This window comes from Petaurus breviceps, unplaced genomic scaffold (assembly GCF_028583685.1).
Source record: "Petaurus breviceps papuanus isolate PSGF00001 unplaced genomic scaffold, PetGlider_PUasm1.0 90822, whole genome shotgun sequence".
Lineage (NCBI taxonomy): Eukaryota > Metazoa > Chordata > Mammalia > Diprotodontia > Petauridae > Petaurus > Petaurus breviceps.
The window spans coordinates 11371861-11398541 of record NW_027187351.1 but is presented as its reverse complement, the minus strand read 5'-3'; the positions used below and the strand labels follow the sequence as shown (position 1 = coordinate 11398541).

Genomic DNA, 26681 nt, shown 5'->3' with positions numbered 1-26681 from the left:
GAGATGTGGCCTGGCCACTGCTCACAGGGGGCTACAGCCACAGCTACTGAAGGACCAAAAAATAAATTTTTTAACACTAAAATCCTTAGGACAATTGAATGGTTCAACATCAGAAAATGGTAGGATTTTATCAGTGGAAATGTTACTAAAGAAGAGGTATTACCATCTGCTTTAACACTGCACCCTAAGGACCATTGGACATATCCATCTGACTTGCAACTGAAACCTTCCATATATATTATCTCTCCAATTCGAACATGTAAGTGCACAGTAAGTTCTTAATAAATGATTCATTCAGTCATTCCACCACTACTAGAACTGCAGCAAGTTGTAAGTCATAACAATTCATTTATGACTCTTTCCAGACCCCTGAAAGAATTCTGAAAACTCTTTAAATAGATACTGGAATCCTGGACTTTTAATATCCTATATATACCTGATTAAGGACCACTGAATTAAATTACTCAAGTTTGCAAGTGTCAAGTCAGCAAGAAAACCAACACTTTATCAAGAATTTCTCAGGGGCAAATTTCTCTAGGTGGTACAGTGAATAAACCACTGGCCCTGGAGTCAGGAAGACCCGAATTCAAATCTGGCCTCAGACACTTAACACTAGCCATGTAACCTTGGGCAAGTCACTTAACCCCAACTGCCCTTCCAAAAAGCCAAAAAAACAACAAAAAAGAATTTCTCCAAAGAGATGTTAACCTATATCCTATTACTCTACTATCTTGCCTCCCCTCCAATCTACCCTACATACCACTGCCAAATTAACTCTTCCTTGAACAATGCTTTAATCGTTTAGTTACCTCCTTGAAAATCCATAATGACTGGTTGAATATAGCTAGCACCACCTATCCAACTTTACTTTTGACTACTCCATGATACCCTCTGTTCCTGTCAAGATAATGTGTTGACAGTACTGCATATATGTCATTCTTATTTCTACTTCTGTGCTGTTGTTTCATGAACAGCTTCCTCTTTTCCATCCAACTATCCAAATTCTACTCATTTCAGAGTCAATACCTAAGTACTAACTACTACCTTCTTTCTCTAACCACATCCAGGTACACTATTCTCCCTCTTTTCTGAATTCCTATAACAACTGTAGCTTATGCTATACAATTTAAACAACAAAATACTTTCCTTCAGGGTCAGCTAGGTGTCACAGTGAGTAGAGCACTGGCCCTGGAGTCAGGAGGACCTGAGTTCAAATTCGGCCTCAGACACTTAACACAAAAACTAGCCACGTGACCTTGGGCAAGTTACTTAACCCCCAACTGCCCTCCAAAAAGCAAAAAAATTTTAAAAAATTAAAAAAAAAAACTTTGCTTCATGGAGTCTTTTATTGATTCAAAATTTAAGAGGTCCTTGAAAATCAGGGAGACAAACTTGTATTTGATTTGGTAGGTGGTAGGAAAGCATTAAAGGTTTTTGAAGAAATGAACAATAAGAGCATCTATTAAGTTCCTACTATGTGCCAGCTATGTGCTAAATTTTGGGGATACAAAGACAAGAGTCAAGCAGTAATTACCTGCAAGGAATCTAATATACTCAATTGGGAGTAAACAATAATACATCAATATAAGTAAATACAAAATATTCGCAAAGTAAATTTGGAGGAGGAGTCAGTCACTTCAGTTGGGCCTAGAAGGAAGCAAGTACGCAAATAAATGGCTTTAAAAGCTGAACCAGAGGCTTCTTATCCTAGAGATAATAGGGAGCTACTTCTTGAACAAGAGTGCAGCAATATTGCCCAATCTGTAATATTTAAACTTAAGAATATCTATTTAGCGGCTGTGTTACCAATGGAGTTAAGAGGAGAGACTCTTAAGACAATGAAACAAAACAGGATACTATTTCAATAGTCTAAGCATGAAGTGCTAAGGACCTGAACAAGGGCAGTGGCTAGATGAGAGAAAAGAAAGGAAAGAAAGCAAGGGAGAGGGTTGAGAGATGTGGAAATGAAAGGACTTGCAAAATGACTAGATTTAAGGATGTGAGTAAGAATGAAAAAGTAGATTTTAAACCTGGGTTACTAGAAAATTATATTAATTCATATTTAGATTGAAATTTAGGGCGTGCAAAAATCTCCTTTGTCACATAACTCTGCAAGGGAGGTGCTAATATTATATTACAGTCATCTCATTTGTCACAACAAAAGGTAAAGGAGGTGCTATTGTTATCTGTTTTAAAGATAAGAAAACTGAAGCTCTACAGGTTTGACTAACTTGCCTAGGCTCACACAGCTAGAGTCAAGAGAGATTTGAACTCATTTCCTTCTCAACTCCAAATCTAGGACTCTATCCACTATACCATTCAAGGGAAATGGTGTCTTCAACAGAAACAAAAGGGATGCATAATGAGTTTTGTTCTGGAAATGTTAACTTCAAGATGCTTCAAGGAAGTTATTGGAAATAGTCTAGTGGTAAGGTGGGGGGGCAAGAAGGCAAGAGATGCTATAAGAAATTATGAGCAGGAAGCTTTTAGAAAAACCTGGAAAGCTTTACATGAACTGATGTGAAGTGAAGTGAGCAGAAGTAGAAGAACATTGCACATAGTAAGTAACATGTACAATGGATCAACTGTGAATAGTGTAGCTATTTTCAGCAATGCAATGATCCAAGGCAATTCCAAAGGACTTATGATGAAAAATGCTATCCATCTCTAGAGAGAGAACTGATGATGGAGTCTGAATGCAAACTAAAGCGTTCATTTTTTACTTTGTTATTTTTAAGTGTTTTGATCTGTGCTTTCTTTTGCAACATGGCTAATATGGGAGCGACTAGGTGGAGCAGTGAATAGAGCACCAACCCTGGAGTCAGGAGAACCTGAATTCAAATCTGACCTCAGATACTCAACACTTACTAGCCGTGTGACCTTGGGCAAGTTACTTAACCCCAATTGTCCTGCCCTACCCCTCTCCAAAAGGCAAAAAAAAAACAAAAACAAAAGAAACCATGGCTAATATAATGGAAACGTTTTTTCAGGACTATGCATGTATAATCTGTATCAAATTTCTTCCCGTCTCAAGGAAGGGGAAAGAGACAGAAGGACAAAAAAAATTTGGAGCTCAGAACTTAAAAAAAAAAAAATGAACACTAAAATCTGTTTACATCTGAGAAAAAATAAAATTTTAATTAAATATAAATAAATAAATAGGAGGACAGAATAAGAGACTTCAGACGTGTTATCTCCACCAAGCTACAACAAAGGAAATTTGGGTGCAAATACCTAAAAGTGCATAGGAGAGAAAATCTAAGAAAAAAGTCTCAACAGAGTAAAGCCCATAGCTTCAAATGTCACACAAAGGCCTAAAATTTAGGGAACAAACAAGAAGAACAAGTAATTCTAATTCAAGAAGGCAAATGCAAAGTCTTGATGGGATCAAAATTACAGCTGGAACATGAGTACACCTTATTATGAAAAAAAAGGAAAGGTAAAATGGGATCTGGGGGTACTGCATATACTCATGAAAAAAACCAGGAAGCAAAGTAGGAAAGCATGGTGGGAAGCATTTGGGTAAAGATCAATGATGGGGAAAAAAAGAAATTATTCTGTCATCAGATTACAATGAAGACCAAGAAGAGAGAAAGATAAAATAGTTAAGGAATTAGAGATACATTTTAAGCCTGTTATAGAGAAATAATCTAGCCATCTTATGGTACCCTCTCTTTGACAAAAGCAAAATTTTTAGTAACTTTGGGACATAATAATTTCATCCTCCTAAAGGCAGAAAACCAACTTAGTAAAATTCTAAACTGAATCTACTGCTTACCAAAAGGGAGGAACCAGTTGTCACAGTGGAAATGATGGACCCTTGGGGGAAAGTGACCACTCTCTGTTAGGATTGTGTGACATGCACTTTAGATTTGGGAAAAACATATTCCAAAAGGTACAGAGGAGATATGCAGGCCCCCAAGGACTAACATAGGGTAAAAATATCAATCCAAAAGGGACTGGAAACCCTCAAGTATAAAATTCTGAAGACACAAAGCAAACAATTCAAATGTTTAAAACTGAGAACTGTATGAAGAAAAGAATGTGTATTCAGAGGCAATTCACCAACTTAGATTTTATTAAAAATATATGTACAGAAGATGGGAGCAAGAACACGTAAGGGGAAAATTATTAGGGCATGCCACAATCCTGTAAAAATAGGGTAAAGAGTTTTAAAATTCAGTATGAATTAAAGGGTAGTTTGTTTTTAGCTAAATTGGAAAAGAAAGATCAAAATAATAAAACTTTTCCTTGGAAAGGACAGAATGAAAATATAGTTGCTCAATTCTTATTTCCCTTCTGTTTTCTCTGAGAGAAAAAAAGGATTATAAGGAATTAATACCCAAGATAAATAAGGAAATAGAAGAGCACCTACTTAACCTTGATGAATTCAAGACACTTGGTCCAAATGAACTATGATCTTAGTTCTTAGAAGAAGTGGCAGAGGTGGCTGCTGAAAGATGGTCAGTTATATTTGAAAGATCATGGAAAATGAGAGGTACTTATTGCAAGATTGGAAAAAGTCAAACATCATGATTTTCAAAAAATGGAAGACAAAAGTAGGCATCCAATAGGCAAGTATGGTTTATTTAAATTCTTGAGGAAAATCTAGAGCAGGTCACAGAGTGAAGTCTGCAATCAAAGTGCCACACTTGAGGACCTAGGGGACAACATGTGGCCTCAGGGCCCCACTACTGAGCTGGAAGGATGGTGTACCCTAGAAAGTAACAGGAAAATTGGAAATAAAAGAGAATTTGGGGGAAAAGATGTGTTCTGTTTTGGATATGTTGAGTGTGAGATACCCCCGACACTTCAAATTCAATGTTCTCTGCCTTGAGTAGATATCATATACTTATCAATTTAAGGACCTGGGGTTGTTTAGCCTGGCAAAATGGTCTTCAAGAATTTGAAGGTCTATCAAGTGAAAGAAGAATTAGACTTATTATTAATTTCAGAAACCAGAATCAGGAATAATAAATTTAAGTTATGAAAAGGTGAAGTTAGGCATAATATTAGGGAAAATTTTCTTAATAGTTTCAGCTGCCCCTATTGGTGAAGTTGTGAACTACTCCGGCCATTCTGGAGAATAAATCTGGAACTATCCCCAGAGGACTATAAAATTGTGCATAATTTTTAATTCAGAAATACCACTACTAAAGTAATCTGTATCCCAAAAAGAACAAAGGAAAAGGAAAAGGACCTATGTATACAAAAATATTTATAGCAGGCTTTTTGTGGTGGTAAAGAACTGGAAATTCAGGGTATACCCATCAACTGGGGAATGGATGAATAAGCTGTAGAATATGATTATGATGGAATACTACTGTGCTATAAGAAATGACAAGCAAGATGGTTTCAGAAAAACCTGGGAAGATTTACATGAACTCATGCAAAGTGAAGTGAGCAGAACCAAGAGAACACTGTACACAATAAGAGCAATACTTTAAAGATGATCAACTGTGAAAGACTTAGCTACTCTGATCAAGACAATGATCCAAGACAATTCCAAAGGATTCATGATGAAAAATGCTATCCAAAGAGAGAATTGATGAATTCCTGAGTGTACATAAAAGCATACTTTTTTTCAGTTTATTTTTCTTGGTTTTTATGTGTTTTCTTTTGAAACATGGTTAATATGGAAATGTATTTTCATGACTTCACATGTACAACTGATATACTGAGGAGTATATTTGGAACTCAAAATTATTAAGACTAATGTTAAATTTTTTAATGTAATTGGGCAACACAACAAAATAAATAAAAGTATATTTAAAAATAAATAAATAGAACAGTCCAAAAGTAGAATGGAGAATGGCATGGCTCAGAGTCCCCAAAAGCAGAACATGATTTCAGTTTTAGTATCTAGTCTCGCCTAAAGAGGAATGACAGATATCAAGAACAATTCTGCAATTCTGTCACTGAACCAGCAGAATTTCCCATTCATTACTGTTCTAACCAAAACCCAGGTCAGGAACTTGCAGAATTCAGAGCAGGAGGGCTGCAATAAGACTTTGTGCTGGATCAGACCTTCCCCACCAAAGACACTAAAAATGCTTAATAGTTCCCCAGACTGTTCCTAAGATCTTGGAATAACACTATACTCAATACTGTTAAAAAAAACAGCAACAGAATCATTCAGACCTTTCTGTAAGTGTGACAAAACCCAGCCCTAACATCAAGTCCAAAGTCAGGAAATAGACTGGATGATCAAGCAAACAAAAAAGAGATCTCAACATAATAGAGAGCTGTCATGGTGGCAAGGAAACTCAAGACAGAAACACAGGAGAAGAAAATAACTCCAAAGTATCTATAAGCAAAGACTCAAACAACAACACAACTTGAGCACAAACTCAATTAGAATTCCTGGAAAAGATAAAGCAAAAGTTTTTGTAAAATTTTAAAATGTTTTTATAAACAAAATGAGAACTGAGGAAAGAAAAAATGGAAAGGAAACAAGAGTGATGGAGAAAAGAATTAGAAAGGGAATTAAAAGTTTAACTTTTAATTAAAAGCTTAGAGGTATGAAACCTTGTCAAAACAACCAAACTGCCTGAAAATTAGAATGGCCCAAACAGAAGGCAATGATTCCATGAGTCAATAAGAAATATTAAAGGGGCGGCCAGGTAGCACAGAGAGTAAGAGCACCGGCCCCAGTGTCGGGATGACCTGGGGGGTCGAATCCGGGCTCAGATACTTAGCACCACACCCAGAAATAACTGGCCATTAACCTTGAACAAGTTACTTAACCCCAATTGCTAAAAAAAAAAAAAAGATATTAAAACAAAGGCTGAAGAAAAAAAAAAGGTGTAAGGCATCTCATAGCAAAAACTGAACAAATTGAAAACTGAAGAATCCTTAAAGGATGTGAATGCCATAACCAAAAAAAATGTCTAGACATCATATTAAGAAATCTTAAAAAAAAAAAAAAAAACAACTGACCAGATCTCTTAGAACTAAAGAGCAAAGCAGAAATATAAAGAATCCACCAGTTACCTCCTAAAACTCCAAAATGAAAACTCCCAGGATCATAGTTAAAATCCAGAGATCCTAGGTCAAAGAAAATATTGCAAAGCAGACAGAAAGAAAGAACTCAAGTACCAAGGAGCCACAATCAGGAACACACATGATTTAGCGGCCAACACCATAAAGGAGTATAGATCTTAGAATCAAACCACGATGGGGGCAGCTAGGTGGAGCAATGAGTAAAGCACTGGCCCGGAGTCAGGAGAACCTGAGTTCGGTTCTGACCTCAGGCACTTAACACCCACACACAAAAAAAACTAGTCATGTAACTTGGTCAGTTACTTAACCCCAATTGCTCTCCAAAAGGCAAAAAAACAAAAACAAAAACAAACCACTAAGAAAAACTTACATAACAAAAGTTGATATTATGCAAAGGCATTATATTATATGGGGTAGGGAGGAAATGGATCTTTAATGGAAGAGTATTCTTGTTGAAAAGAGCATAGTTGCACAGAAACTTTAAAGTTCCAACACAAGAAAAGAACTATAAATGAACAATGAAAAGGGACTAAACAAAAATAAACTGCACAGATTCTGCCAAGAACATAGTAATTAACAGGATTACTAAGAGACCTCATGGAAAGTATATATTGTCTCCCTGGCAGAAAATATATACAATAATGCTATCATCTTGACCTGTATCTTGTACCACCTTAGGAACAGTAGGGTAGATAGACAGATAGATAGACAGACAGATGGCACAGGGTGAGTTGGATATGAAGGGATAATATCTAAAAAATAAAATTAAGGTGTGAGAGAGGAATGTATTGGGAGGAGAAAGGAAGAGACAGAATGGGGTAAATTATTTCACATAAAAGAGGCAAGAAAAAGTTTTCAGAGAGGAGAAGAGAGAGGTGGTGAGACGGAATGAGTGAACCTTATTCTCATGGGATTTGGTTTAAGGATGGAATAACATACACACTCCACTGGGTATCTTACCCTGAAGGAAAGTAAGAGGAAAGGGGATGGGGGGAAAGGGAGGTGATGCTCTCAGAAAAATCTAGAAAGACTTACAAGAGCTGCTGCAAAGTAAAATGTACTGTGTACAAAGTAACACCATATTGTATGATGATCAGCTGTGAATGACTTAGCTATTCTCAGCAATAAGGGTTTATGATGAAAAATGCTGTCCATTCCCAGAGAAAGAACTGATGATGTCTGAATACATACTGAAACATGCTTTTTTTTTCACTTTATTTTTCTTGAGGGTTTTTTTTTTGGTCTGTCTTCTTTCACAACATGACGAATATGGAAATATTTTGCATGACTACACATGTAAAACCTATACTGAATTGCTTGCCTTCTCAATGAGAGGGAGGAAGGGAAAGAATTTGGAACTCAAAAGTTTTAAAAACAAATGTTAAAAATTATTTTTACATGTAACTGGAAAAAAATACTAAATAAATTTTAAAAAGAAAATATTCTGCCCTCTAATCAGCAAGAGCTAGCAAAATTAAGAAATACCAGACAGTTTGGAAGCAAACTGCCCTGGAAGGCTAAAATATATTGCAACATGCTGATATAGAGGGTCTTGGAAGGATAGTATCCAACTAACAACACTGTGCTACCTAAATTAAAGATCAGTCTGAGGTATGCTTCCGTGATAAAAGTATTTGACAATATGCAACTCATCACTGGAGCAGAGACATCCATATTAACATATAACAGGAGTAAAGCAGTATACAGAATGAAAAAATGTCATTTTTCTGTGATCTATTTTATGATTGAAAGGTACATATCTATATTTAACTCTTGATTTTATAGTGCACTTTTACTATTATCAGATATCTGATTGTTTAACCTTGTAAAATGTGTATGTGTATGTACATACACACATCTATATTTACTCTTCAAAGCACAAAAATCTGCCATCTTATCTCCCTCACCCAATTCCTTTCCCTCTTCACTTGAATATTAGTTGAATAAAGTAAAAATATCTCCTATGAGTTGATGATACATGTATCAAGCTTTTGAACTATACTATCATTTCGGGTCATAAATTCTAAGTCTAATCAGACAAGACTTAAGAGTTCTTCTACTGTCTTGAAGCTCTAAAGAGAATAAAGGAAAGAAGAAGAGGAATATATTGTGGGTCTGGGAGGACAGAAAGGAAAGTAAAGCTATGGAAAATAATCTCACATAATCAAGACAGCAAGCAAACATCTATACAAACAAAGGGATGGGAAAGCAGCTGACACTTCAACTTTACTCATACCTGAATTGACTGAAGAAAGGAAAAATACACACCGACACAACATTCTATATATCTACAGAATAGGGTACAAAAATACATTTCACTCAAAAGGAAATAGAAGGGAAAGGAGGAAAAAGGAAGTGGCAGAGTTAAGAAAGTGGATAATTAAGGAAAGAAATTAGTCCTAGGTAAAACAAGCTCTCTGAGGATGTACAAAAATACAGTTCTTTTTGAGTAGGCAAAGAATGAGAACCTAAGCAGCTACACATAAATTGGAGAATGGATAAAAGGATGAAAGAGTTGTGGAACATAAATATAATAAAATATTAAGGTACTGGAAGAAATGAAGGCAAAGTTATGGTTTCTGAGAAACCTGGAAAAACCTGTCTGAACTTTTATGATGCAGAGTGAACAAAACCAGGAGAACAATTTGTACAATAACAATATGGTAAACGCAACCAACTTTGAAAGTATTAAGAACTTTTATCAGAGTAACAACCAACTATGATTCCAGGACTAATAATGAAACATGCTACCCACCTCATGATAGAAAGACTCAGAGTGCAGAATGAGACAAAATATTTTTTGGACATAATAATGTAGGTATCTGTTTGATTGAAAATACATAATGGATTTTTTCTTTACTTTTCAATAATGTAAGGGAACTGGGTGAGGGAGGATAGGATGGCAGATGTGTGCACTTTGAAAAATAAGTATAGATATGTGTGTGTACACACATACACATTTAATTTTTTTTAAAAGCGGACTAGGTTGTCTCAGGATGTGGTGGGTTCCTCCTGATTAAAAATATTCAAGGACAGGCTGGATTGCCACTTGTTGAGATACAGAATCAACCATGTTTGCCAAAGCCCCTTCCAACTCTCCAATTCTTTGATTATATTGAAATAGATTTAAAGAGCAGGTTATAAAAGTTGAAGTTGATAAACTAAAAAAATACTTAAGAGAAAGTCAACATATATATGAAGTCTATAAATATAAAAGTAGGGGATAAAATAGAGAGAAATACTGCGCCAGGTACTGAACTCTTTTAAGGATAGAGAATGAAACTGGTGCTAACAGATAACTGTCACCATGATCTGAATAAGGTGACATATATGGGCAAAAATCTCAAAAGGAGAGTCTACCAAGGCCAGAATAGGAAAGGAATGCAGGATATCTAAAATAAGGGGAAATTTGTTTAGATAGAAAAAAACAGAGATTCAAGAGGGCACAAGCAAAAGGTAGAACAGAACTGGATAGAGACTGGAAGAGAAACAGCAGAGGTAGTTTAGAGATGAATTTTGCCACCTTTGATCATCAGGCTAGTGGTGTTTATAATCTTTATGTTTAGCTAAATTGGGCTTCATATGGTCTGTTGCTGGGAAAATATCTGAAACCTTTTAAGCATGGTAGAACCTGAAAAGGCTAATACTCTGTCCACAACAGAACTGGAGGACTCACACTACAATGTGGCTTTGGAGTAGGGCTTTTATTGAACTTATTCATCTCTAGGGTTTGGAATCAAAAGACTTTTAGTTTGTATGCCTACTATCAAGTGTGATTTTGCACAAGTTCACAGATTCCTTTCTTGGTCTCAGTTTCATCTTTTGCAAAATGAAGGAACGAGACTATTTGACTTCAAAGGTCTCTTCTAGCTCTAAACCTGTTACCCTATGATCTTAGTCTCCCGGTGTGCTGGTAAGCTGAAGTAGAAAAGGAATTCAAGAAAACAAAGATAGAAAGAAGAGCTAGACCAAAGCAAATAGAAACAAGTTCCATGCAGGAAATAATAATTGTAAGGGCACTAAAAGATTAATTCTCAAGATAAAGATACTGAATGACAGGAAGACCACTACCAACTAACCCAAAACAGTGATGGAGAGGACATCATTAACTACCAACCTATATGCCTCCTTTCTCATGGCTAGAAAATTATATAAATGTTCTACGTAAGATAAAAATATGAAAAGCAGGCTTTTGTCAAAGAGAGCCTACATCCGAAGCACATCTTTATTGTCACATAACCTCCAGAAAAGTACAGAGAAAGCAAATTCTCACTGTCCTTATGCTGACCATAAAAAGTGTAATTAATTCAGCAGAACAAAATGCAAACTCAAAGCCTCTCCTCTAAAAGGAACTACCCATATAAGTTTCATTGATAGCTTCAATAAGAGATTAACTTTGTCTAATGATAATTATTAATAATAACTAGGACATAAAGTATAGACATATATACATACATGTATATGTACATATACATGTGTGTACACACATACATTTAGATATTTATTCGAGCATATATGTCATTTTCATGGAGGACAACCAGCACAAAGTATAAATGGAAAAGGGGTTCTTTATAAAATCCTTCAGATGCCATTGTGCTAATTATAAGTACGACTGAATCTCTTAAATAAGATTCAAAAGCAATCAATAATTCAGTTAAAAAATCTACACCAGAAAAAACACATGGACAAAGAAGATTGCCTACTGTTCAGATTCTGATATGCAGTTAGATGACCAGTTCACTTAGCTGATCCAATAATAAGAGAATAGACACTGCTAACAGAAAAGGAAGTGGGCCTAGAATTGAACTAGAGGAAGAAAGAGGGCTAGATGACATTTGGAAAATTGTGCAATGCTTTAATGAACCCAAAGTTCTTTCTAAAGAAAAAAAAAAAAACAAAACACCAATATTATTGCAACTTTATGGCTACAAATCACAAAACATTATAATCTGGTGGGCCTAACAGGCTGCAGTATATTATTACTATAAATAATTTATACTAAAGATGGGGCATAAAAGACATTCATGTGTTTTATGACTATACAGAAGAAGTTGGGGCAAGTTACACAGTGAAGTGAGAGACAGACGGGCAGCCCAAGTGCTTCACAACTGTTGCCTATGTTATGTATAACTTTGAAAAAAGTTTGTGTTGGGTGGAACCCCTATGAAAGATTAACATGGACAAAAGTCACTGAAGATGAGAAGCAGATGACCTGCACCCTGTGAAGTTGGCTTGAGTTACTAACATTGTTAAGATCTTAGATTCGCTGATGCAGTGAAGCAATTATATTGTTTTGCACTGTCAATAGTTTCATGGTATTAGTCCTATATCTCCTTAGCTAATCTGTAAACTCCTTAAAAACAGGGACCCAATTTTTGTACTTCTCCTGGATTATCATAAGCACTTAGAAAAAGGCTAAACACTCCATAAAATACTCTTACTTCAACTGAATTTAAAAAATCTTTTCATTAAATTTCTCTTGCTCTAGGAGACCAGGCAAAACAGAATCAAAAGAAAGCAGCGTAGGATATCCCAACAACTAATAATCCAAAGAAGACTTCAGAAAAACTTCAGCCTGAATAGCAAAATCTAAGGAAAAACCAGTGGGGTTATCCTTTCAGCATTAGATCACAAATTATACCCATAGGTAAGTAAGAAGTGATAAGGGCAAAAACTGTGGAAAAGGGATGGTCCAGGATATTTGAGCTAGTCACATTCCTCCCAAAGAACTGTTAATATCAATTAGGGGAACTTAAAGCCAAACCTGTGAGTAAAAAAGGGTACGGTGATATCCTCTAAACTGAACTCACAGCCAGACATCAACAGCAGAATGTTATAGAGCTGTAACTATATAGTAGAATGAACATCAGATAAGACAGGCCAGGATGACGTAAGACCATTACAATCCCACCAGAAAAGCACAAAGTCTAGCTAAACACAAGGTCCCAATCCATGAAGAAAGGTTGGGAAAATGAGAAAATAAAAAAAGACACCAGGGATGCCCATGACATAGTACCAAGAGAATAATTTCAAAATGCCTACAAAGATTCAAAACACAAACATACACACACATAGAGATTGCAGACTTTAAGACCAATTAAAATTCCTAAAAGAAATGATGCACGAGTGCTTTAAAAGTTTAAATTAAAAGGCAGCCAGGTAGCACAGTGAGTAAGAGCACCGGCCCTAGTGTCTGGATGACCTGGGGATCGAATCCGGGCTCAGACACTTAGCACCTATCCAGAAACACCTGGCCATGTAACCTTGAGCAAGTTACTTAACCCCAATTGCTTTAAAAAAAAAAAAGAAAAAGAAAAAAAGTTTAAATTAAAGAGCTAGAAGAAAGAAGTGAAAAATAAACGAGAGCTGTGGAAGTTAAAAGACACAGAATGGAGTTAAAGACAAGCATATAATTTTAGAAAAGTGAGGTATTAAAGACCTCTGACAAATTTTTTTTTTTTGCCTTTTGGAGGGTTAAGTAACTTGCCCAAGGTTACACGGTTTTTTTGTGTGGGTGTTAAGTATCTGAGGCGAACCGAACTCATGTCCTCCTGACTCCACAGCTGGTGCTTTACTCACTGTGCCACCTAGCCGCCCCTAACCTCTGACAATTTTGAATGCAAATAAAGAGTATACATATTTCTTAGTTGTGCTTTTTCATTGAGCTTAGCTGAGAAAGGGAAAAGAACTATTGGGTGATAGATTGAGGGGGTGATAGGGTCTAGTGAAGGTTTTTTTTAAAAGATACTGGAGAGCTGGGCACATCTGAAGGTAATAGAAATGGAACCAGTCAATAGGGAAAGATTAAAGGATTGGAGAGATAGAGGATAAGATCAAGCCCAAAACTTTTTAGGAACACACTTTATAAAGCAAGGTATACTTATTACTAGACATTACAATGATACATTAACAAATCAAAAAAGTTTTAAAAATCAATATTCATTACACAAATCACAAAAGTAGACATTGTTCCTGCCTAGGAGAAGGATCTTCCTTTTCTAGTGCTTAATCTTAGAAGAGCAATTTGCTGTTAAGTAAAGACATTTTTTAAAAACACGGAAAAAAATTAAAAAGTCATCTTTAAATGGCAGCAAATGTCTATGTTACAAGCTACCTAAAAGGTAGGTATTGTCTCCACTTCATAAACTATCGTTTTTTTCTTTTTTTTATCTTTTAGTTTACATCATTCATTTCCACAAGACTGAGTTACAAATTTTCTCCCCATTTTTCTCCTACCCACTACCCCAAAACATCAATCCCACTGAATTATCCCCTCCCCCAATCTGCTCTCTCCTATATCTCTCCCCATTTCCCCTCTGAAGTTCCAATAGGGTATGGTGGATCTCTATGCCCCACTGTCTGTATATCTTATTTCCCAATTACATGTAAAATAATAATAATTATAATTATATATACCGTGTTTCCCCAATAATAAGACCTATCCCGAAAATAAGCCCTATTGAGATTGCTACTGTAGTGAAGGTGATCCCCTGCGCTACACGCTACATTACGGTACCCCTGGGTGAAACGCATGCGCGCTCCAAGCTGCATCCAATCAGAGCTGCAACAGTGAGCGCGTCATCCTGTTCTTCCCCAGTGATTTGCTTATTGAATAAAGGTACATTTTTTTGTTCACATTTACCTGTTTATTAAAATTGCTGTCAATATTCATTAAAATAAGCCCTCCCCTGAAAATAAGCCCTCTGGTGTTTTTCTGTCCAAAAAAATTAATAAGACAGTGTCTTATTATCGGGGAAACACGGTATATTTTAAACATTTGACCTTTGAATTGCAGATTCTTTCCCTATCTCCCTTGTCACCCACCCTTACTGGGAAGATAAGCAATTCAATATAGGTTGTACTATGTGTAGCTATGCAAAACAATTCCATAGTGAATATAATGTGAAAGATTGACTATATATCCCTCCATCCCATCCCACCCCCCACTTGTTCTATCCTCTACTTTGATACTGTCCCTTTTCAAAAGTGGGTGCTTCCAACTTCCCTCCCCACCAGCCTGCCGTCCCTTCCATTATGCTCCGTCTCATCCCCTTCCTCCCTACTTTCCTGTAGGGTAAGATACCCTATTTAGTGTATATGTCATTCCCTCCCTAAGCCAAATTCATTAAGAATAAGGTTGACTCTTTCCCTTTTGCTTTCCTGTTCTTTCCCTCCATTGTAACAGTTTTCCCTTGCCTCTTCTATGAGATAATTTACCCCATTCTATCTCTCCCCATCTCCTATCATTATATTCCTCTCTCACCTCTTAACTTCACCTTTTAAGTATCATCCCTTCCTATTCAACTGGTCCTGTACCCTCTGTCTATATATACCTGTACACATATATACATATGTATTCATATGCCCATATACCCTCCTATATGTATGTATATACCCTCACATATATGTATGTGTACATATATATACATTTCTATTCCCTTCAATTCTCATACTGAGAAAAGTTTCATAAGTTACAATTGTTTTTCCATGTAAGAATATAAGTATTTCAACTTTAATAAGTTCCTTATGATTTCTTTTCCCTGTTTACCTTCTCATGTTTCTCTTGCTTCTTGTATTTGACTTGTTTACAATACAATACTGTATGGTTACGTGATGCAACATTGTGTCATCCAAATTTCAATGCAGTAAAACCCCACAAATTTACAATAAATTATTAAATTTAAGATGTGCCATTTTAAAAAATATATATTTTTTTTTGAAATGATGCAAATAAAAAAACAAACAAACTGTTAAAGGATTAAAGAAAGCAGATTTCCAGGGGGCACTTAGTAATTTTTTTTTCTTTTGAGAAGGGGGCAGTAGGCCAATAAGTTTAGGAACCTGTGGTCTAGCACATCGCCTGGTACAAAATTGGTATTTAGTGTTGAGTTAAAAGTGCTTTATAATCAATCATTTTTATTAAAAATTCCTGTACCATTTGAATAATAAACCAATATTCTTATTTCACTGCATGTATGAGAAAATAGACTGCTAGAGGGCTCAGATGATTTGGAAATAGAGATACATTATATAGATTGTTAAAGGAAATTTCTAATTTCTAATGTTTTCTAAAGTTTTTATGAAATGAAAGATTTTAATGTCCTCTAGACTAGAATCTCTTCAGAAAAGATGTTAAAATCAATGCAACATATCACTGCTTCAACAATTTGGGGAAACTATCAATACATTAATCAGAAAAATTAATCAAAGAAGAAAATAACTTGTGATAATATGTCTTGAGTGAATTATAGGATCTACTCTGAAGAGCCCTTATTAAAGAGAGTTTAGTTCAATCCTTTCATTTTTTCATAGGAAAACCAAGTTTCAGGGCAGTTAAGTGACTTCCCTAATAGGGTCACTCAGATAGTAGATTCAAACCAAGACCCATTACTCAAAATTCACTGTACCACACTAATGCTAGGGCCATTTATGAGCTTTAAAGAACACAGAGGTGAAAGCAAACACAGGAAAGAAAGCAAATGTTGGACATACACTTGTGTGCATATGCTCTAATATCTACAGTAATCAAAACTTTTTCTTAAAAACAAACAGGGTCGGCTAGGTGTTGAAGTGAATAGAGCACCGGCCCTGGAGTCAGGAGGACCTGAGTTCAAATCTGGCTTCAGACACAACACAAACTAGCTGTATGACCTTGGGCAAGTCACTTAACCCCAACTGCCCTACCCCCCCAAGGAAAATTGAAAAGAAGCAAAAAATAAAAAGATGAAATTTTAAGTGATATTAGAAAGCTCCATAGAATCAGGAGAATAAATAACTTTGAATAGAATTTAGAAAACTTTATTCGAGTATTAGACTACCTGAAAATTAAAATGGACCAAACAGAAATCAATGATTCCACAACAGGAGAAATACAACAAAATCAGAAGAGTGGAAAAAATAGAAGAAAATGTAAAGTATCTACTTCCAAAAATGACTGACCTGGAAAACAGGTCAAGGAATTAAATTTAAGAAATCTTCAAACTCCTGAAAACCAAGACCCCAAAATAAACAGAGAGAAATGCAGATAGATAAAATCCTGGATACACTATGTCCTTTAAGTTGTTCTTAAAACAGCCTCCCTCTCTAGAAAACTCCCTTGACTATATGCCTACAATTTCAGAAAATTCATTCCAAACTATAGAAGAAAACAGCAATATTTATCAAGACAAAACAGTCACATAAGTTAAATGGGCTAGTGACTCTTGAAAATAAGTAACATCTAGGCTTCCATCCAACCAACAGCCTAATTTTTATGCTTTCTGGAGTGGAAATGTAAACATCCATATCTCACCTATTCTTGGTTAAAGTAATTTGGGAGATAAAGATATTCAAAATATGACTCTTAGGAAAAACTACCACGATGATATCCCAACAAGGGTGCAGCCCACCCTCCTGACTGGTGTGTCACTAGCTGGGCCACCATTTTATGAAGGGCCTCAGCCACAATGACTTCACTCCCTACTGGACTTCCTCTCTGAAATTCCTCTCTACCTTCTCATCAGTAGCCTTACCCTCTTACAACAAGCTTTATATGTTGTCTTCTCTCAACCCAGAATCTAAACTCCTTGAGGGTAGAGGATGATCTTGTTTTCACATTAAGTGCTTGCTTAATGCTTGATTTATGACACAGATTATAATCTGAGAAAAATCTACAATAGCTTCTCAAACTTGATCAATTCATCTTTTAATGAGTGTTCTGGAGGGGGGGCGGAGCCAAGATGGCAGAGTAGAAGCACTACCTTCCCGCCTCCCCAATCCATGTAAAAAGGGGACTCTAAACAAACTTTGGAGCTGCAGAACCCACAAAATGACACAGAGAAGCTAACCTCCCGCTGAGGACAGCCCGGCAGGCCAGCAGGAATCAGCCAGCGCAGGGCTCTGAGAGCCAAACCCAGCCCCCCCCCAGGCTTTAGCCCTAGGGCAGGCCTGACCAGCTGCCTGCCAGAGGGACTCCAGATCAGCAGCAGCTGTGGCCATTTCCAGATTTATCAATACATAGATGCAAAGAACAAGGTGAAAGGTCAGTGCAGTCTGGACTTTGGGACCCAGTAAGTGGGAGTGTGTGGCTTTTACCCCCAGGGCGAGAAACCGCTGAGACGCCATAGCGAGGCAGCCCCACATGGCGTCTTCAGCTCCTGGCCTGCCGAGTGTAGGGGGACCAAGCACCAGTCTGAGGGGTAATCGCTCTTGCTTTAACCTGCTTGGGTCTGGATTGCAGTCTAGGGTGGAGGTCCTGGGGTGTGTGTCCAGCTTGCCAGAGGGTGTGGAGACCTCACAGAGGGCACCCATCTAATACCTCCGGCAGCTGAGAAAACCCCAGTGTTTGGGATGAAAACTCCCCTGTCTGGTGGCAGAGTCCTACTGTGGCAAAAAGCCCAGAAGTCAAATAATTGAGTGGCAAAATGAGCAGGCAAAGGAAACAAAACAGACAGAAGATTCCAACATTACACTCCTATTTTGGGGACAAGAAGGAGCAAAGCATGGAACAGGAGGAAAACAGTGAAGTCAGAACTCCTGCACCAAAAGCTTCAAAGGAAAATATAAGCTGGTTACAGGCCATAGAGGACCTTAAGAAGCAGATAAGGGAAGTGGAGGAAAAATTGGGAAGAGAAATGGGAACAATGCAAGAAAATTATGAAATGAGAGTCAACAGCCTGACTGAGGAAAATCAAACCTTAAAAAACAGACTGACTCAAGTGGCAAAGGAGGCTCAAAAAGGCAATGAGGAGAAGAATGCCTTAAGAAGTCGAATTTGCCAGATGGAAAAAGAATCTCAAAAGCTCAATGAGGAGAATCATTGCTTCAGAATTAGATTGGAGCAAATGGAAGCTAATGACTTTATGAGAAATCAAGATGCTGTTAAATAGATCCAAACAAATGAAAGAATAAAAGGCAATGTGAAATATCTCATGGGAAAAACCACTGACCTGGAAAATAGATCCAGGAGATAATTTAAAAATTATTGGACTGCCTGAAAGCCATGACCAAAGTAAGAACCTAGAAATCATCCTCCAGGAAGTTCTCAAAGAAAACTGCCCTGATGTTTTAGTACCAGAGGGCAAAATAGAGGTGGAAAGAATCCACCGATCACCTCCTGGAAAAGATCCCAAAAAGAAAACTCCTAGGAATATTATAGCCAGGCTCCAGAATTCCCAGATTAAGGAGAGAATATTACAAGCAGCCAGGAAGAAACAATTTGAATATTGTGGAAACACAATCAGGATAACCCAGGATCTGGCAGCTTCTACACTGAGGGATCGAAGGGCTTGGAATGTGATATTCCAGATATCAAGGGAGCTGGGATTAAAACCAAGAGTCACCTACCCAGCAAAACTGAGTATCATGTTTCAGGGGAAAATATGGTCATTCAGTGGAATAGAGGACTTTTAAGCATTCTTGCTGAAAAAACCAGCGTTGAATAGAAAATCTGACATTCAGATACAAGAAGCAAGAGAAGCATGAGAAGGTAAACAGGGAAAAGAAATCATAAGGAACTTATCAAAGCTGAACTATTTACATTCCTACATGGAAAAACAATAATTGTAACTTATGAAACTTTTCTAAGTAGTTGAAGGGATTAGAAATATATATATATAGATGTCTATATATGAGGGTATATGGGAATATGAATACATATGTGAATGTGTGTATATATGTTTACAGGTATACATAGATAGAGGGCACAGGACCAATTTAACAGGAAGGGATGATACTTACTTAAAAGGTGAAATTAAGAGGTGAGAGGAGATGGGGAGAGACAGATTGGGGCAAACTATCTCATACAGAAGAGGCAAGGGAAAATGGTTATAATGGAGGGGAAGAATAGGAAGGCAAAAGGGAATGGGTCAACCTTATTCCCATTGCATCTGGCTTGAGGAAGGAGTGAAATACACACTAAATAGGGGATCTCACCCTCCAGGAGAATAGGGGGGAAAGGGGGTGAGAGGGGGGACAATGGAAGGGAGGGCAGGCTGGGGGGGAGGGAAGTTGGAAGCACCCACTTTTGAAAAGGGACAGGATCAAAGTAGAGAATAGAACAAGTGGGAGGTGGGATAGGAAGGAGGGAAATATAGTCAGTCTTTTACAATATATCTACTGTTATTGTTTTGCATTAGCCGCACATGTACAACCTATACTGAACTGCTTGTCTTCCCAGTGGGGGTGGGTGGCAGGGGGGAAGGGAATAAGTCTGGAATTGAAAATTTTAAAATCCAGTATTCAAATATATATGTATATATATATGTGTGTGTGTGTGTGTGTGTATATGTATGTATGTATAACATGTAATTAAGAAATAAGATATACAGGCACTGAGGCATAGAGATCCACTGGAAAAGTCGAAACTGGTATGGGAGAAAATAAGGGAGAGAGCAGATTGGAGGTGGGGATATCCTGTGGGACTGCTGTTTTGGGGGGATGGGTGGGGGAAAAATGGGGAGAAAATGTGTAACTCAAAATCGGGCGGGAACGAATAATGTAAATCAGAAGTTAATAAAGCATTTTTTAAAAATTGGGGAAAAAAGTGAGTGTTGTAGCTTTTTTAGATTCTTATCTCATTGTTGAGTAGTTTTTCTCTATGACCCCATTTGGGGTTTTCTTGGCAAAGTACTAGAATGGTTTGCCATTTCCTTCTCCAGCTCATTTTACAGATGAAGAACTGAGGCAAGCAGGGTTAAGACTTACCCAGGGGTCACACAACTAGAAAGTATCTGAGTCTTAGGGTTTAATTTTTTCCTCCAATTCTCAGTACTATGGCTAAGAATAAATGATGCTGTGATCAGGTTAGAAGTATACATATGATCTCTGGTAAGCAATCTTGCTCACCTGAGTAAAAAAGGAGTTATGATGCAACAACCACTTGTTTTTTAAAAAAACTACTACCTTCTAAGAAGACAAGCTAAAAATACTAACTGGTCTGCACCATCCTACTGAGAAGTTATACTCATCTCTCAGATTTATATATATTATGTTTAATATTAAATTGGTCCCACATGTATGTCCTAATGACTCATAGTAAAAGCATAAATTTTACCTCTAGAAGCTCTTGAAGAGATCAGCTAGTCCAAACCACTATGTATACAGAGGAGAAACTGAGGCTCAGAGTGGGTGACACATGATACAGTATAAACTAGCAGGGCTGCAATTCAAACCCAGGCCCTTAAGACTACAAATCTAATAATTCTTCCCACTGTACCAAACATAATTTATGTTTCCAAGTACTAGGGACAGACTATCCATCCTACCGGAATTAGTAAGAAAACAAGGGGTTTGTTTTAGTGAAGACTTTCCAAACAATCTTACTAAATTACTTGAATAGGGGAGGGTAGGTGGAGAATAGAGCACCAGCCCAGAGTCAGGAGGAACTGAGTTCAAATTTGGCCTCAGACACTTAATACTTACTAGCCGTGTGACCTTGGGCAAGTCACGTAACCCCAATTGCCTTCCAAAAAGCAAAAAAATTAAAAAATAAAAAATAAATTACTTGAGTAACAATTAGACCAAATAATGGCCTAAATATTTCATAACCACTGATTTATTTACTAGGCCTTAACCATGTGCCAACCAAGATAAACAAGAAGAGATACTCTAGGTCCTAAAGGATCTAGGGAAACATGTGGCCCTCTAGGTCCTCAAATGCAGCCCCTTGACTAAATCCAAACTTCACAGAACAAACCTTTTTATTGAGGCGATTTGTTCTGTGAAGTTTGGATTCAGTCAAAGGGCCTCACTTGAGGGGAGGTGGAGGGCCATACCTGGCCTTGACACCACAGCTTCCCTACCCCTGCTCTAAGAAAATCAGAATTACTATAAAACCTTAGCCAAATTAAGTTGTTCTGGATGACTGAGGATTTAATACAATAACAGTAATAGTAGCATAGTTTTCCTTACAACTTGAAAGGTAGCACAACTAATAGAAGACAGAGCTTTAACTTAGGTCTTCTAAATCCAATACCTGTGGTCTTTCAACAATATGATGACTTTATTTTTAAGCACCAAAACTCTCATCTACTTTGTACGTAAATACTGTCTAAAATATATACTCAACATAAATGAACATTCTTGATAGCACAGGATTATTGACTAAAAGGGGAATTTTGCCTCAACAATAAATGATCCTAACACAAGTTATGCTTTTGAGGGGTTTGGGATCTGCTTTCTATTTACTGAAGATGCAGTCCTTGTGCTTAACTACATTCTACAGTAGCTCCTTTCCAGTCCAGCTGACTGAACTTAAGAGATCACTAATACTTGTTAGTGTGCCTAAAACAATAAATAGCAAATAGGCTATGACCCTGAAACGCAATATGCCCAAAACTAAACACCAAATCTCATTCCCAAAACCTTCCATTACCCCTACTTTATTACCTATTTTACTTCTTTTATTCTCTATTGATGGTACCGTAAACCTCCTGGGTCACCTAGACTAATCATCTCCAAGTCATTTTTGACTTTTTCTTCTCCCTCATATCCAAACTGTTGCCAAAATCTGTGTCTATTTTACCTCTGCAATATTTCGTCTATATTCTCCTCTCAATTCCCACTGCAACCACCCTAGCTCAGATCTTCATTACCTTTCTTGAATTTGGAACTACTACAAAGAAAATGTTTCATTATCTGGTCCTTCCTGTCTCCAATCTATTCCTTCTCCAAATCACCCAATGTATAAACTTCCTATCATACTGCTCTCATCATGTTATTCCTCTCCTCAAAAAAACTTTGGTGACCCCCACACCTATTTATAAGTTCCTGTCCTTGGTATTTTCAAGGTCATCTATATATTCTCTCAAAGATACCTTTCTAGTTTTTTTTCCCCTCTGGCCATTTTGATTCTGCCCTCTACTCTCTCTGGGCTTTTTACTCATCCTGCTCCCCTACCTCTAGCGGCTAACAGTCCCCTCTTGAAAATCTCATGGCTCAACTCAGGTTTCACCTCCTCTATGAAGCCCTGGGAACTACTCTTCTACCTGAAATATGATCATTCTCAAATTCCTCACAGCACTTTAGCTCTCTCTTTTTACCTTTTGTATTCTACATTGTATATGCTTACTTATGTATATGTTTTATCTCCATGGTCAGGCAGCAAAATTTGGAGAAATTGCCTTGTTTCATCTTTAATAAGTCTAGCACCTAGTAGTATCTTTCAAATAACAAATGGATGATGAATATTTGGTGAACTGAAGTGTGTGAACTTTGTAATATCTACTTTAGCTTCTTAGATGCTTCTATGCTTCTCAACTGCCATGCCTCTTCCAGAAAGGTGAAGTTGCTTAACAGCTGAAAACCAAACTAGTGCAGGTATTACAGTGTAGAAAAAATAGCAAGACACAGAAATAAGGAGGAAGAGGCATGTAGGCTGTTCCGCAGGATGCCATTTCCAAATTGTTACCTTGAACAAGTCACATCTTTTCTAAGTCTCACTTTGAGGAAGTTGGTTCAGATGTTCTCCAAGGTCACTTCTTGTTCTAAACAGACTTTATGTGTGAGGCTTGGAGTTAGGAAAAAAAAAAAAAGCTAGAATTCTGGATGTGACAATTCCTTGCTGCTACTCAAGTAGCAAGTCCCATTATTAACCTCTCTGGTGCTTCACTTTCTTCATCTGTAAAATGGGGATAATAATTTTAATATAAACCTCACCGGGTTGTTTGTGGCTCAAAACAAGTTAATGCCTAAAAACGCTCTGAAACCCCAACAGAGATGCTAGCTATTATTATTACCGTGTACGGACGGTTTAAAGGCATCGTTTACTATGGTAAAAGTGAATGCAATGGCTACTTACACTAACAAACTGAATGTCATCTTCATTGTCTTCCTTTGGTGACTCAGTCTCAGAGTCAGTTGAAGATAATTCCATTATCTGCACAACACAAACCAAAACATTCTTTATTAACTCTATAGCAAGGTAGTTCTTCATACCACTTTCTTTCACTCCCTCAAGATGTACACTGCAGGAGCAACCGGAACTAATAGTAAAGGGAAGAAACCCACTAGAGTATTCAGGGAAGCCCGATGTTGAGATGCAAATCAAACTAAGTAACAGGAAGGGCAGAGGCATGCCCCGATATTTTCATGGAAACTGGGGGCGCGGTGAGGGGGTCGATGCAAGAAAGTGAGGTGAGTTTCCCCATCGCCCGAGTTACTGGGTTCCAAATACCTCCCCAAATAAGGAGAGAGGCGCGCGGGGCGCTGAGCAACAACACTATCTCACAATGCTCGTCTCCTCCTCCTTCATCAGCCGCGGGCCACATCAGAGCCGGTTAACAACAGCTGCAGAAAACTCTGGACTTAGCCCCGCCGCCGGCCATTGTTGCTGAAGCAACAGCCCGGTTAGCACCAGGTAGGCCCCCTTCCACGCCACGCCATGCCATCCTGCAGCGGGCCCCACCGGCTCCCGAAACAGCTCTCCAGCTACTGCCCCCCTCCTCCCCGCCCCCACCCAGGGCTGGGGTGGATGTTGCATCAGGGCCCTCCAGCATCCGAAGGAAACCGAACCCACCCTCCTACTCCGTCCCCCGCCGTCCTCTCCGCTGGGTGGCTGCAGCCTCGGGGCGGTCGCGGTCACGGGCTTGTGCTTTTCACCCACCTCGGAAGCCGGGTCTCCCTTTTTTTCCGGCTGTTCCTCTGACATCTTCTCCTCTCCGTCGCCGCCGCCGCGGTTCCTGCTGCTACTATTAGAGTGAATGCAGCTGTCGCTGCTGCAGCCGCCGGGGCACCCCTCACGGCCGCCGCTCTTTCTTTCCCCAGTCTCTTCCCGCCTCTCCGCGCCGCTGCCACCGAGAGGGGACCCGCCCCCGCGTGACCGCCTACACGCGGGGGGGGGGGGAAGGCGGCGGGAAAAGGGGGTAGGGAAAGGAAGCAACGGGAGCTCCCACTTCAAAAGTAGCCACAGGCCGAGGCGCTGGCTGGCCTCCTGCTGCCGCCGCTGCGGAAAAAAACCAATCCCAAGGAACTCCTTATTCCTCTCTTCTCTCCAGTAACTGCCCGGTTCTATCCCCGGGCCACCGCACAGGCTTCTGGGATTTGTTGTTCTATCCCGGTCCAAAACGGGCCCCGAGGAGGAAAAAGAAAGACCGCGACCAGGAAAACCTAGAGCGAGCGAAGCGCGGAGGAGCATGCGTAGTCAGTCCCGCTGACAGGGCATGCTTGGTGGGAGGAGTGAGCGGGAGGTGGAGGAAAGAGGTGGTTTGAAACGGCCCCGGAGTGGGGAGGAGTTTTAGAGTTTTTGTTTTTTTAGAGTTTTTCATTTTAGCCGCACCCTACCTCACCTTGTTTTAGTTGACCCTCACTTTGTTGCCCTTTCTCACACCCTACCCCCACCTAGACTTTCCCCACCCCAGCACCCTCCTGTGGTGTAGCGACAAGCAGGGCCTCTTTCAGGAAGGTTAACGTGGGTGGAAGAAGGCAACTGAATATGAAATATGTGCATCCTCTTTGATTTCCACGTTAGGCCTTCCTGTCCCTAGTAAAAAACATTGGCCTGGAAATCAAATCTCTGCCCTCGCCTTTTCCCTACAATCCTATTCCACTCTTTCCCCGTCTCCTACTAGCACTGGAAGAACAGTCCACAAATCCATACTGCTTCCTTAAGAAACTCTGCAGGGATGATTGCCCTGTATATCTATAAGTATAGATGAAAGGATGGGTAGAGCCTCTAAATTCGTGTGGCCCATAGCTCAGGCATTTCCATGACAAGGACAGCGAAAGAAGCAGAATCATAAGGATGTGTCATTATGGTAATAAAGGGGTTTGGGCCTTCATGGGCCTTTCAAAGTAACTGTGGTGACACACAGGGCCAAAAAACATAGATTATCCTGTCAGCCATAAGCCAGTGGTGTGATTATTCGGATTTGGGAGCCTAACAAAGCTTTCTCTACTCCATATCCAGGATTAGCTGACAAATAGTCATACCTAGTAGTATCCAATCCTAGATGTCCTGTAACAGTCTTCTGGCCATTTGTAGGCCACTTTGGCCTATTCTCATCAGTGTTGTAGTAGCAGAAGTGAATGTATATAAAAGGAGGTGGGGAACAAAATATTATCCCTTGAGAACCCTGGGAAAGGTGGCCTCAAACAGATGCTAGATGTCCTACATAAATTCATCCAATTACTGGTTGCCTTTAAGGCACTTGATAGGATAACCATCAGCCTCTCACCATTTTTAGCCCTTTAGCTCTTGAGCCAAGAATAATTCTAGGGACGAGGGAAGATTGAGAAGAAACTATGAAGTAGGGAATACTATTAGTAAGCTAAAGGGTCCTTTCCCATCCTAACATTTGACAAATTTATGAATTAAATGCATACTGTCCCAAGTGGAGTAGCAGATTATAAACACAAAACTCCCCGGCTCCCCAAAAGACACACCCCCGCTGAAGGACACGTGGGGAACTGGCTGTCAAACTATAGTGGAGCAGAGAACACACAGGAGCCACTGAATGAATGACTCAATGGTGGGGTGGGTGGGAGTAGAGAGAAACCGCTGTAATTGCACCCAATAGTTTTCATTCTCGTTTTTATTCGCTGACTCTGTAGCCAATAAGCATAAGCAGCAGGCACCCCGTGATTCCTGTAGTTGTTTAACAGCACCCCGCAACCACGTGTCTTTGCGTGGGGGTGTGGCTTCCAGCAAGTCCACATGGTTGTGTTTACCTTCCGCCCAAAAACCACGTGTGGGAAAGAGTGTC

The 26681-nt window shown here is 38.7% G+C and overlaps 1 protein-coding gene across 5 annotated transcripts in view; it reads right to left on the bottom strand.

Moving 5' to 3' along the window:
* ZNF451 (zinc finger protein 451) overlaps positions 1-25139 on the bottom strand; it is a 135580-nt gene extending 110441 nt beyond the window's left edge. For 4 of the 5 annotated variants that reach the window (XR_011164970.1, XM_069070678.1, XM_069070679.1 and 1 more), the window contains exons 1-2: positions 24497-25139; positions 23780-23857 (exon numbers count right to left, since the gene is read on the bottom strand). Coding sequence is in view for 4 of the 5 variants with exons in the window: in XM_069070678.1 (XP_068926779.1) it covers positions 23780-23857; positions 24497-25114 (696 nt within the window). In the remaining variant the exon portion in view is untranslated. The remainder of the gene's footprint in view (positions 1-23779; positions 23858-24496) is intronic. The other variant, XM_069070680.1, reaches the window with a different exon arrangement.
* Positions 25140-26681: the final 1542 nt, after the last annotated feature.